Below are 13,097 nucleotides of genomic sequence, written 5' to 3' on the forward strand. Positions count from 1 at the left end.
AGATTCGAGTCATAGCAACCCCTCCTTGGGTTTCCAAGGCAGTATCACTACAGAAGTAGATTGCCCAATCTTCTTTCTGAGGAGTGGCTGGTAGGTTTGAACCAGCTACTTCTGGTTAGCAATAAAATGCCTTAAGCACTAAACCACCAGAGCTCTCTTCCTAAATCTTACAGTGTAGAAGGGCTCCTCACCTCAACTGACTACCCTTCTGTCTTAAAATCCCTTTGAAATGAGACAAGGCAGAAGTAATCTTTTTAGGACTCTCTCCCTCCCCAGCCCTTCATCCTGGCTTTAGAGGCACCACAGCAAGGCTGTCAACATTTAGTGTGCAAAATACCCATCTGGGGAGTTGATTTAAATTAATGCAGATTTCTGGGTCCTAACTCTAGCTCCTGATTTGCAAGTGGCTTTAGAATCTGTATTTCAATCACCATCGTAGGATATTACACAAATGTCCTATTTGACCCTAACCCCCATCCTGTAAGGTAACTAAGGCACAAGTAATCATCCAAGTTTTACAGACTTCATTTGCTCCTTCACTTTGTAGTCACACACAAAGGTGTTAAAAGAAGGATCTGGGATCTGCTTCCAGCCATGACAGAGTAGCTGATACTTTACCTGTCCTCTGGCTCTAAACAACTAGGCAATTTGAAAAGAAAAAGAAAAAAAAATGTGTGTGTGTGTGTGTGTGAGAGAGAGAGAAACAACTGTTTTCAGACACTGGACAATAAAAGCACAGAACTGTGATCCCTGAAAGAAGGGAATCAAATGAAGTGAGCCCTATGATCACCCCGGCTTTCTGCCTACAGGTACTTCTGAGACTGTGGCACAGGGAGGGGAACGCCCAGCACAGCATAAAGGTCTCTCTGAGTTGAAGAGACAGAGACTAAGGTTTAGGAGGGCCACTGTGGCTGGAATTTGAGAAGCAGGGCATGACAGAGAGGGTGGCTATGCAGAAGAACTCCATCAATCTAGTCCAACTGAAAAAGTTCTGCATGTGCAGGGTGAAACTCCATAAGGCAGGACAAAGAATCACTCCCAGGAAGATGTAAGCTGAACAATTTCCAGAGTTCATACAGGACTGGAACAGGCTCAGTTCCAGCCAGAGTGAAGATACCTTATTCAACAATTGGGAATTCAGTAAAGCCACCACTGTAGTAGGGCTAACCTAACCCTTTGTTGTTTTTATCTGCCATCTCATCAACCTCTGACTCATGGCAGCTAGACATACCCTAATAAAGTTTAACAATAATTCTCAGTTTCATCCAGTTGATCAAGTAAGTTAACTGTCTGCCAAAACAAATGTATTCATTTTTAAAGGAAAGAAAGATCCACATAATAACATAATCCAACATAATAACATTCACAATGTCTAGCATCTAATAAAAAATCATAATAAAGTGAAGAAGCACAAAAATATGACTTGTAACCAAGAAAAACATCTGTTAATGGAAACAGAGAAGATGGACTAGTAGACAAGGACTTTAAACCAGCTACTCTAAGGATGTTCAAAGATAAAAGAAAACATGAACAAAATGAGGAAATAAATAGAAAGCATAAAAAGAACCAAATGGAGCTTATAAAGGAGAAAGATGCAATATCTGAAACAAAAACTTCACTGTATAGGTTTAACAGCAGATTAGGCATTGTAGAACTGTAGTGACCCTGAAGACAAAGCAAGAGAAACTATCAAACTGAAGCACAGAGGGAAAGAAAAATAGACTGGAAAAAATACAGAGCCTCAATGACCTGTGGGACAATAGCATGTTATATAACACATGTACCTGTGATGTTGTTGTTGTTGTTGTTGTTGTGTGCTGTCGAGTCAGCCCCGACTCATAGCAACCCCTCCTTGGGTTTCCAAGGCAGTATCACTATGGAAGTAGATTGCCCAACCTTCCTTCCGAGGAGTGGCTGGTGGGTTTGAACCACCAGCCTTCTGGTTAGCAGTCAAGTGCCTTAGGCACTACGCTACCAGAGCTCCTTGTACCTGTGATAGGTGTCCCAGAAAAAGAAGGAAGAAAAAAAATTTGAAGGAATAATGGCTGAAATTTTCTAAATCTGATGAAAACTATAAACCCACAGACTCAAGAAACTCAATGAAACTCTTGTAGGATAAACACAAAGCAAACTATACTAGGGCACATTGTAGCCAAATTGCCAAAAATAACTGGTAAAAGAAAAAAATTAAAAAGCAGTCAGAAAGATAAGAAGAAATATTACATACAGAGGAACAAAGATATGAATGGCCAATGCCTTCTCATCAGAAACAATGCAAACGCTAAAAGAAAAAAATACATATACCTATCAGCCTGGAATTCTCTATCTGGTGAAAATACTCACCAAAAATGAAGGTGAAATAGGCATTTTCAGACAAAGCCAATGTTGCCAGAGGAGCAGCTTTAGAAAAATGTCCCTGGCAGTTCCTTAGGTAAAGGAGAATGATACCAGATGGAGCACCAACACAAAGAACAAAGAGTAGAGAAATGGTAAACACGAGGGTCCAAAAAAGAAAGCTTAGCTAATGTCGGGCCTCAGCATAATCTCCCCTTGAGAAGGTTCATTCTGAAATGTACATACAAACTTCACCTTTTCTCTTGAGTTTTGAACATGGGCTTTGCCACAGCTGCTGGCCTTTTTAGTGCTGTTTCCGACTTCAATTACATAGCCAGCCACTGACTGACGACTATGTGTCACGCAGAGCCCTAGTGGTACAGTGGTTAAAGTCCTCAGCTGTGAACCAAAAGATCAGTGGTTTGAAACTACCAGCCACTCCGTGGGAGAAAGATGTGGCAGTCTACTTCCATATAGATTTACAGCCTTGACCACTGCCAACCACTTAGAAAGGTATCAAAATTTGAGATCCTAGATAGAGTGGGAGAAAAAGTGGAACAAAACTCAAAAGTATATGACAGACTAGGCCTATTGGTCTGATAAAGACTGGTAAAACCCTTGAAACTATGACCTCTAGTCACCCTTTGGGCCTGGAACTGAACTCACTCCTGTGGCTTCCAGCCAAACTACAGACAGGCATATGAGGCGAACAATTACACTAGGGAGGTACACTCCTTAGAACAATCACCATGGGAGATCGGAAGGGCAGCGTTTGTGCAGGGAGAAAGCTCACAGGGCAGAAGTGCATAGGAAAGAAGGATACCTAGAAAAGGTAACCACAGGGAGGAAGTGGGAAAAGAGCTATTATATTGTGGGGATTGCAATCAATGTCACAAAATAAAATGTGCATTTTAGTTCCCTGATAGAGTGGAAAACTGAAGTGTTAAGAGTATTGTGTTATATTTTAAGTGTTAGCTTCTATTAAAAATAATAATAAAAAATGTGTATGAACTGTTGAATGTAAAATGAATTTGCTCTGTAAACTTTTGCCAAAATCACACACACATACACACACACACGCACACACACACATGATTTACAGCCTTGGAAACCCTATGGGGCAGTTCTACTTTGTCCTATAGTGTCACTGAGTCTGAATTGACTCAATGGCAGTGGGTTTGGTGTGTGTCAAAGGTAAAGAAGGCTTGGGGTCTACCATCACAGAGCTTAGAGCTTGGTGGAAAAACAATGAAGCCAACAGTTAAGTGTGATGTGTCCTAACTGTACTCAACCTCCCTCCAGTCACTTGGGCAGCTTACTTAACCTCTCTGTGCCTTACTGTACAACAGAGAGACTATAGTGCCTGTCTCAGAGTGTTGGGAGGGTTAAATGCTCGATCATACATAAGTTGGTAGAACAGTGTCTGGCGTGTAACGAACACTCACTATTGTTGCTCTTACAATGGAGGTTTGCTCAGGAGAGTTAGGGATACAGAAGGACATTGAAGTCAGACAGGGAATGGGATGGGAAGGGAAGACATTCCAGAGGCATGACGCTTCAGAAGAGTTTTGAAGAGTGAGCAGGTTTATCTGGATAAAGATGGAGTGAGGTGTTCCAGAGAGAGGCAGCAGCACTTAGCAAGGCATGGAGACTGGAACAATGGGCTGTGATGGCACCACTGAAAACATTTTTACTAAGCCTGCAGCAACAGTGGCTTAGCTGTGACTCGGGGAGTACCGTGGGGGTTCTGGGACCTCTCTGGAAGCCCCAGTGACTTCCTTCAAGGACATCTTACCTCCTCCATCATCTGATCCACCCAGGCTGTGCTGTCTAAGTCGGTGACTGCTCCCCAAAGGAAGAAAAGGAAATCAGAAAATGAGTTTAAAACACCGAAACGGTCAACATTTTTACTGTATCCATTCTTTTTCCTAGATCAAAATGTCCCAGACCCTCTTACTTCCATCAATTTGGTCAAACTCAATTAAGCAACGGGGTCTTCCATGTCCAGCTGCACAGGCTGGGCAGTGCACAACTCCACAGAGTAGCACCACACAGACTGATAGGAATGCTCCCTGCCCACTCCTCAGAGTAGTGAAATTGGGTGGCCCTGCCTTGACACTTCATTTTTATCTAGAAACCTTTTCTTTTTGATATAAGCCTTAGGAGAAGGCTAGACTTAGAAAGCTAGGGTTATTTCTGCCCATCTATTTCAATAAAGCAAAACCTAAAGGTCAGTGTCCTGATATATTGACATACTTCTTAAAAGCACAGGGTGGGGAATAAAGCACATGAAATACACTAATTTGCTCCTATTCTCCCCATTGAGATCCTTTTTCAACACAACACCCCAATGTACGGGCCTCAGTCCCAGAGCCTAGACTGCTAGTAGAGGAGCAGCATTAACCAAACCCTTGCTTCAGTAGAGGCCTAATTCCAGCCCCAGACCACGGCCAGGCTCCTGTTATCTAGCTGTGAATGCTGTGCTCCACACAGGCTGACTAGATGACAACCACCAAGACTGCACTGTTGACAAAGGTCACCACAGGATACCGTAAGAATACTGGAAACATACTCTTCTATTTCTTCAGAAATCTTCCTTCCAAACCTGAAAAAAAGAAAAGGCTTATGAGAACCCACCACTCTCATACATTGGAGAGGTATATTGGAAGGCAAATTAGTGTACCCTAAGAAGTATAGCCGGAATGCTCCTTAGCAGTAAGAATGGCCAGACTTCATCTCATGTACTTTGGTCATGTTGTCAGAAGGGACTGGTCCCTGGAGGCTATCATGCTTAGTAAAGTAGAGGCTCAGTGAAAGAGGCAAGACCCTCAAGGAGACGGACAGACACAGTGGCTGAGATGATGGGCTCAAACACAGCAGATACTGTGAGGGTGGTGCAGGCCTGGGGATCATTTTGTTCTTGGTACACAGTGGCAAGGCAGAGCCGACTTGACAGCACTTAACAACAACAAGTGCTTTACTTGTCTGGATCCCTCTTTAGAGACCACGCCCTATACCCATCATGAGAGTTACAGATCCTGCAATGCTTTCTTATAGACTTATTTTAACATAACTCTAAATTAAATCATTGACTTTAAGTGCAGGTTGCCTGAGAAGCTCAAAATTCAAATGAATATAGATAATACGATGTCACTCTTTCTTTCACCCATTAACTGACCGATTTGTACAGCGCTTCCCTATGAGCGAGGCCCCGGGTCCTGTCTGGTGCTGTTAGCTGTTAGCATGTGTTGCTTCCCAGGAGCCAAAAGGTATAAACTGGGCACGCAGTCCAGGCTGCAAGGACGGAGCCTGCCCTTCTGGACCCTCAGCATGAGGGGCAGCCAGTCCTGTGAATGATGTTGTGCTGGAAGTTCCCCTTCCGATGCCCCGTGAGCACAGGAAGCCTTGTCTTACACACACGTCTTCATCTACAGCAGTGGTTCCTAAACATGAGAGCGCACAGGCACCATCTGGGGAGCTTGTCAGACACACGGATGGCTGGCGCTGGCAGCCAGAGACTTCTCAGTCAGCTGGTTTGAGGGAGCAGGCAGGCCTCGGCGTTTTAAACACATTTCCAGGTAATTCTAATTTAAGCAAATCACTAATAATAACTGACCTAAAACTTCTAGACAAGACTGGCAAAATGTTGATATCTGCTAAGGCTGGGCACTGAGTACGTGTGTAATTAGTTTTTGTATGCTGAAAATATGCAAAACAACAAAACTGCCTAACAAATGAATTCTTTTAAGTCAGAAATCCTTCACCATGATCAACAGGGGGTGAGGTAGGTGGGAAAGTCATAGTGGCTGGGAGGCAGGACGCAGGGGAAGGAGCCTAACTGGGCTGAGCCCATAAAGCCCGCCAGCTTACTGAGGCATCAAAGCCAACCAGCAATTCCTGCAAAATGCCAACCGTTCTCCACAAGAGTTTAATAATAAATTAAACTCAAGTTTAGGCAGACTGCCTTCCATGTAATTCAGACCCTATCAACTGCACTCTGCCCAAAACCAAACCAAAAAAGGAGCTCTGGTAGCACAGAGCTGGCGGTTCAAACCCACCAGCCCCTCCTCAGAATGAAGGTTGGGCAATCTACTTCCATAGTGATACCGCCTTGGAAACGCAAGGAGGGGTAGTTGGGTCTGACTCAACAGCACATAACAACAACAACAACAAGGTATATACATTAGGAGCTCTTGTAGCATAGTGCCTAAGGCACTTGACTGCTAACCAGAAGGCTGGCAGTTCAAACCCACCAGTCACTCCTCAGAAGAAAGATTGGGCAATCTACTTCGGTAGTGACACCACCTTGGAAACCCAAGGAGAGATCGTTATGAGTCGGATATGACTCTATCCCCATTTTTTTTTTTTTTAAATAGTCAAGGAGGGAGAAGAGAACAGATAGTTTGAAGAATAAAACCAAAAGCAGTCACCGCTGAGTCAATTCTGACTCAGGGAAGCCCATGTGTGCACAGTAGAACTGCTCCATAGGGTTTTTAAGGTTGTGGCCTTTAGGAAACAGTTTGCCAGGCCTGTCTTCTGAGGTGCCTCAGGTGGACATGAACTGCCAACATTTCAGTTACCACCTGCACTACTAACACCACTGCGGTGATCTCCCGGGCTGTAGCATTTGTTCTTATAGGGCAGAGTAAGGAGGCTAAGCAAGTAGGGGTGGGAGGTCCGATGTGAGAGACAGGGCTGCAGGAGGGCATCAAAGGCAAATTGTCACCAGGGTGCCCAGAGCGCCACCACCATGGTCACTCAGGTGACCCAGGATGCAGGTTTCCAATGCCTGTTCTAAGTCCCAGCATCTTAAATGTGAGCCCCTGATGGTAGCCACAGCCACCTTCTGTCTGCATGGGAAGACCCAGAGCTCTCGTAGTTCAAGGCCACTGCCCAGGATCACTGCCTCCAAGGGTCTGCGTGAAGTTGACTCCATATACCAGTAGCCAATATGTCACCAAGGGAAGAAGAGCTAGATGGTAACAGGGATAAGACAAGAATTAAAGGCGCAAGGTAGACAAGGCCAGGGCCTTCATCATGTACTTTAAGGGACATATTCGTCTCTGATTGCCCTTAGGAGTTAGGACTGAATTGTCCCTTTCTGAAGCAATGTGTCCTGGCAAAAGTGGTTGTGATTTTGTCTGAAGGAAACAATAATGATAATGCTAACCTTCGGGAGAAGGCTGATTAATTGCAATTATCCACTCAATATCCTAAAAGGGGTGAGTTTAATATTCAGCTTAATTGCTGCTCAGCCCACATTCTGTTCTCTCCCTCTGGGGGGTGCCCAAGGACTCTCCTGCAGCTCATTCCACCCATGGAGGAAGCATCCCCACAAGGAGTAAGATCAAAGTGGAGCCCTCAAGGACAGACAACAGGCCTCCCCTCAGATGGTAGTCTGTGTGTCTGTCTCTGTGCCGTCTGGGTGAGAAGGAGCAGGTTCTGCAGAGGCTTCTGCTTGGGAGATGGAGATGCTAGTGGGAGCCTGGAGAGGTAGCACGGCACACCCTGCCTCTGGGCCAGGTCACAGATGGAGAACTGTCCACTTCCAGGCTGATACAGCCTGCAGATGTCTTTGGTCTAGGCCACAGTGCTGTTTATTTTTTGTTTTGTTCTGTATGGTTTTAATACGAACTAGTTGCCAAAATTGGGAGATTCTGCTAAAAAATGTAGATGTATAAATTCTTAAAATAAACACCTGGTGACATGAGACCTGTGCTCCCACATGTAAAAGTCAGGTGACCCGGAGCTGTGGCTGCCCTCCTTACATGAGGCTGAGTTCAGTCCCTCTCTACAGCTCCTGAACGCTGGGGTCCAGCCTGGTTGCTACACTGAAAGTGTACTGCTCCATCTTCTACAGTAGGAGCTAAGAGGCAAGGGCTGCGACCCAAAGTGAGAGAACAATAGGAAGAACATGGGAAGCATGTGCTCAGAGAACTGGGAGAGAGTACATCTCTTTACGGAAGTACGAATATACAAAGAATGTGTGTATGCGTCTCAGGACGCTAACTGAAAGTGTCATTCTGAAACAAACACCACACTTCTCAGATTTGCTTTACCTATCTGGTCTCCAAAGGCACCTCATCCCAGAGCAAGTACGCAGCCCAGCACAGTGACACAAAGTCCAACACAGTGACACACAGCCCAGCACAGTGACAGAGTCCCACAAAGTGACACCCAGCTAGCACGGCAACACACACAGCCCAGTGCACAGACACAGAGCCCAGCACAGAGGCGCACAGTCCAGAGCAAACGTGTTTCAAACTCCAGCTCGTGACCTAGCAGCGAGCCATGAGATCAACTGAGTGGCTCCACAGCAGCTCCCCACCCGCTTTTTATCACACAAAATAAGACAGAGTGGAAAAGAGTGCACTGTGAGTAGGAAGAAAAAGTATTACATGTACTTTCTGGTTTTGGTGGAATACACACATAAACCCTGTAATGATGTAAAGTGCATTTCTCTTTTTTTATTGTTGGTCATAGGTTAGAAAAGAAAAAACTAAAACACGGGGTCTATAATAGCTCCTTGAGGTAGGTCACCAGAGGCCTGGGGGCCGAGGCCCTGCCTACCGTAGGCAGTGTGGGGGAAAAGGCTAATTGTGGGTCCTGGCTCATCTCTTCCTTACAAACACACTTCTAAGTTATGAGGACCTGAGGTTGTTGAGGCCTGGGTGACCTGGCCCTGGCCCCATGGCAGGTCATCTGCAGAGCCATGATCAGCACAGACCAGGACTTGAGTCTATCACTGTCCAGTGGCCCCTGTGCCTCTGTGCCAAGTGGCCATTAGAGCATCTGAGACCCTGACACTGTAATAATCCTGTGTCATGTGACCACCTTATACAGACAGCACTTGCTAACCTGAGAGTTCCCATAAGAATCCTACATAGTGTGACCACCTTACACAGAGAGCACTTGATACTCTTTTTCACTTTACAACAGGAGCCACATAACTATGGGAACGAGGTAGAGCAGGTTCCAGCAGCACCATTTCCTAGGCAGGGCCTTTGGGCACTGTGGTTGGATGCTTTGCCCGCATCACACAGGACTAGTTAGTGATGAGGCTGAAGCTGGAATCCGAATCTCTTGATTTTCTAAAAACACTGCCCAAGACTTTCCGAAGCAGACACTGGCTGATTCCCCAGGCTGCTAAGGTGCCCAGCCAGCTACTTGGCTGTGCTGTGCAGACAGGCCATTCTTAAGGACGGCAATGGATGGTACAGACAGAGAATGGCAAGCTGGAGAGAATCCTTTACGTCAGTGACGCAAAACAGAATCACAACTGGGAAGCTTTTCCAATGGGCACTGCCTGGGCCTCATCCCAAAGCCCATGCAATAGTAATTGCTAGAGATGGGACTCAGTCATGTACATGAGAATCACTGCCTCAACCTTACTTCACATCTTAGGCTGAACCTTCCAGCTGCTAAGCAGCAAAACAGAAATGCATTTGCCATATCCTTCTGAGATTCCTACTGTCTTCTAACAAAAGTGTTAATGAACATGAACTTGACCAAAAGGCTGAAGGGAAGAGAGGAAGAAAAAGCAAGGGACTCAAATGGTTCATAAGCTTCCATTCCTGAGTGATCATGAATTGGAAATCCTGAAATTCAGACAAGATTCCATGGTGTTAGTTCAACACAGTAGGTGAGAGAAGGCTTTAAGATCTCTTGCTCTCCACCTTGGCAGGTCCACAAGCAATTCAGCTCCGATTAGAGATGCTTGTTCAATATTCAAAGTGTAAAACATAGAGGTTGCTGAACCAGCACTTTGAAAAGTTAATTAAATGCCAGGTTTCTTTTTAAGAGCTACTCCATCACTTGCTGATTGCTGTGGCCATTTTGCAGAATGAAGCTTTAACTCTGGACAAAGAGAGTAAATATCCTCCCTCACCTCTTGCCCTCTGGTGACAGGATAAGGACACACTGGCTTCCTCCCTTCCAACAAGTGAGGCATCTGACCTGGGCAGTGGCTTGGCCAGAAGGGACATCACGGTCATCCCTGTGTGGCCCTTTCCAAGATGCTAAGAACATTCAGCCATGAAACCACTTTCTTTGGACATTGAGTTCTCAGGTAGAAGACTTTCAGGTTAAGGGTCCTGTCTCACTCGGGCTACCTGCATTTAGAACTCAGTTCTTTAGCTCAGCTCTCAACCAGTCTCGCTCGATTTTCCCTGCAGCTTCTCTGTGACCTGTGCTTGGTTTCTCCTCCTTAACCTGACATACCCACCATCGGTTCTCAGGCCCTAGACCGCCCTGCCCTTACGCTGCTCCCACTCCCACAAATCCGTTCTAGTAAGGATGATGACTGATGATGATAATGGTTAACGTTTATTGAGCTTGTTGGGTGCCAGGCACTGTATTATTATATTATACTATCTATATGTGATTACTACATAATTAAATAGGAGCTCTGGTAGCATAGTGCCTAAGGCACTTGACTGCTAACCAGAAGGCTGGCGGTTCAAACCCACCAGCCACTCCTTGGAAGGAAGATGGGGCAATCTAATTCCGTAGTGATACTGCCTCGGAAACCCAAGGAGGGATCGCTATGTGTTGGATCTGACTCGACGGCACATAACAACAACAACATATAATTAAATATGGTAATTATACATATGATTCCAGATTTTCCTATGTAATTATCATATTATCTTATTTAATTTGCCCCATTTTACAGATGAGGGAAGTGGGGCTCCCAGTGGTAAATGAACTTGCCTAAGGTCACCAAGCTAGAAACTGGTAGGGTCAGAATACAAGGCCCAGGCTGTTTGATTCTAAAGTCCAGCTTTTAAGTGCCACACCACACAGGCACACACAGGCAGTTCTACAATGTGGGAAACGCTCACTCATTACATTGCTTTAAATACAGTTGGTATTTCCATACATATTTCCAACTGTTAGTAGTGCTGAAGTCTGTCAGGCCTGACAAAGTTAATGTTGATTTAATTGTTCTGTGTGATTTATTATATATGTTTTATTTATACCATGACAGCTGACACTTGGGCAAAAAAAAAAAAAAAAAGAAGAAGACACCATCTAGCTAGTCACCTCTCCCTCCAATGCAATCCCCTTCTTTTGGCATTTAGAGGTTGAATTGAGATTAAATGGACGTGAAGGGTCAGTTGAGACCAAGCTTGATCCCACTGGTGCATCCATATCTGCAGCCACACGGGACCACTGTGGAGTCTTTTGATCCTCATAGTTTCATTCTGGGGCTTAAGGGTGAAGAGCTGTAATGCACTTGAAGCCTCCCCTGTAAAGCCTGTCCCACCTGTTTTCTCTCTCTCCCTTGCTGTATTAGGAGACCTGGCTTGGCCCCATGATCAAGAGTTCACGCAAAAATAACAGTGCATCTGGGGCTAGCAAGCTGGTTATTACTCCAATTGCAAGGACACTACAGGCTTCGTGGAGAAAAACCACAAAACACCCTGGATTTTCCCCATCATCAGATATAAGGCCTCAACTGTAGCTTACCTGGGGTATGTGCTGAAGGGTGAAAGGCAGCCCTAATGTAGACGTCATCTCAGTTAAAATGTTTCTCTCTAGTCTAATGGAATATTGCAGGGACCTAAATGGAGATAAAGTACCACGGCTCAGAGAACAGCCAGGATGCTGTCTTTATGCAGCATGACAATGTTCGGTGCTTAATTAGGCGCCGTTAACCTATTTTTATCAGGGGACATAACTGGGATAAATGGGGGGAAGTGTCCTTGAAGTCTCTTAATAGCCACAGTGCACATTGGGCCCTAGCCTCACCTCCCTGCTGCAAGACAGGACAGGCTTAAAATACACCAGAGTGCCAAGCACCTAGAGCTTGGATAGCCCCAGGGGTAGGCCTTTTCTAGTCTTTCCCCAGTTGGCCATGGCCATGGCCCCAGGGAGGAACGTGCAGAGTTTGAACAAATGGTTACTACTCCAGCTTGTTGCAGAGAAGACAAAAGCAAAAGCCATGGTAAGGAGCTCACGTTACACGAGGAGGAAGCTCTGCAGCCAAGGGCCAGATTCATAAAGAGGCAAAGAGAAGGGCAGGAATTAGACCCCAACTAAACGGGTGCCAAAGCTGCCCTCCGGTCTCCACGCCATGCCACTGCAGGAAGAAAAGGCAAGGTGCCACTGTCTTGTGAAGCTTTCTTTCCTCGTAACTTACAAATGTCCAATACCAATTTCACAAGTGCCTCTAAACCTCATTGAGGTAAATTTCACCAAAGCATGAGAGAGAGGCAGTAATATGTCCTAGATCATATAACACGTCACTAGCAAAACCAAACTCAAGGCTCTATTTCACAAACTGTGTGACCCACCAAACAGGCACTACGTCACTAGAGCACCCCATTCTGACTGAGGGAAGGAGAAACCTGCCACTGTAATCTCAGCTACATTGTCCATTCAGTTTCAGGCCACAGGCTGAGCAAGTAGGGCCCCTCACACTCAGATGTCCCTACACCTGTGATAACGATTGGGAGCCAGGTATTTCTCATGATCTGAATTTCTCCTAGGCCAATACATTTCCTCTTCTTTCATTTTCTCAGGAAAGCCTAAGTCCCTGCCCTCTTCCCAGTTCCTAGTTCTTGCCATTCGTGTGTTCAGTGTCCAGTGTACATTTGCAAGTGTTTTATTTTCCCCCTTCCTCTAAAGACAAGCAAGAACTCCCCAGCACCCACCTTGTGGCACTCTGGAGTTTTAGGTCAATTTGATCAGATTTAGCTCACACCAACAGAGTCCATCAGTGAAGCATCTAGCACAAAGTTCTGTCTGTAAGCTCCTAA

General features: G+C 45.4%; 1 protein-coding gene across 1 annotated transcript in view; it reads right to left on the reverse strand.

Annotated features, from left to right (window-relative positions):
- IFT43 (intraflagellar transport 43) overlaps positions 1–13,097 on the reverse strand; it is a 116,094-nt gene that overhangs the window by 35,757 nt on the left and 67,240 nt on the right. The window contains exons 4-5 of the mRNA XM_007941413.1: positions 4,907–4,939; positions 4,130–4,176 (exon numbers count right to left, since the gene is read on the reverse strand). Coding sequence (XP_007939604.1) covers positions 4,130–4,176; positions 4,907–4,939 — 80 coding nt within the window. The remainder of the gene's footprint in view (positions 1–4,129; positions 4,177–4,906; positions 4,940–13,097) is intronic.

This window comes from Orycteropus afer, unplaced genomic scaffold (genome assembly GCF_000298275.1).
Source record: "Orycteropus afer afer isolate SDZICR_OR568_19922 unplaced genomic scaffold, OryAfe1.0 scaffold00079, whole genome shotgun sequence".
In the NCBI taxonomy this organism is placed as follows: domain Eukaryota; kingdom Metazoa; phylum Chordata; class Mammalia; order Tubulidentata; family Orycteropodidae; genus Orycteropus; species Orycteropus afer.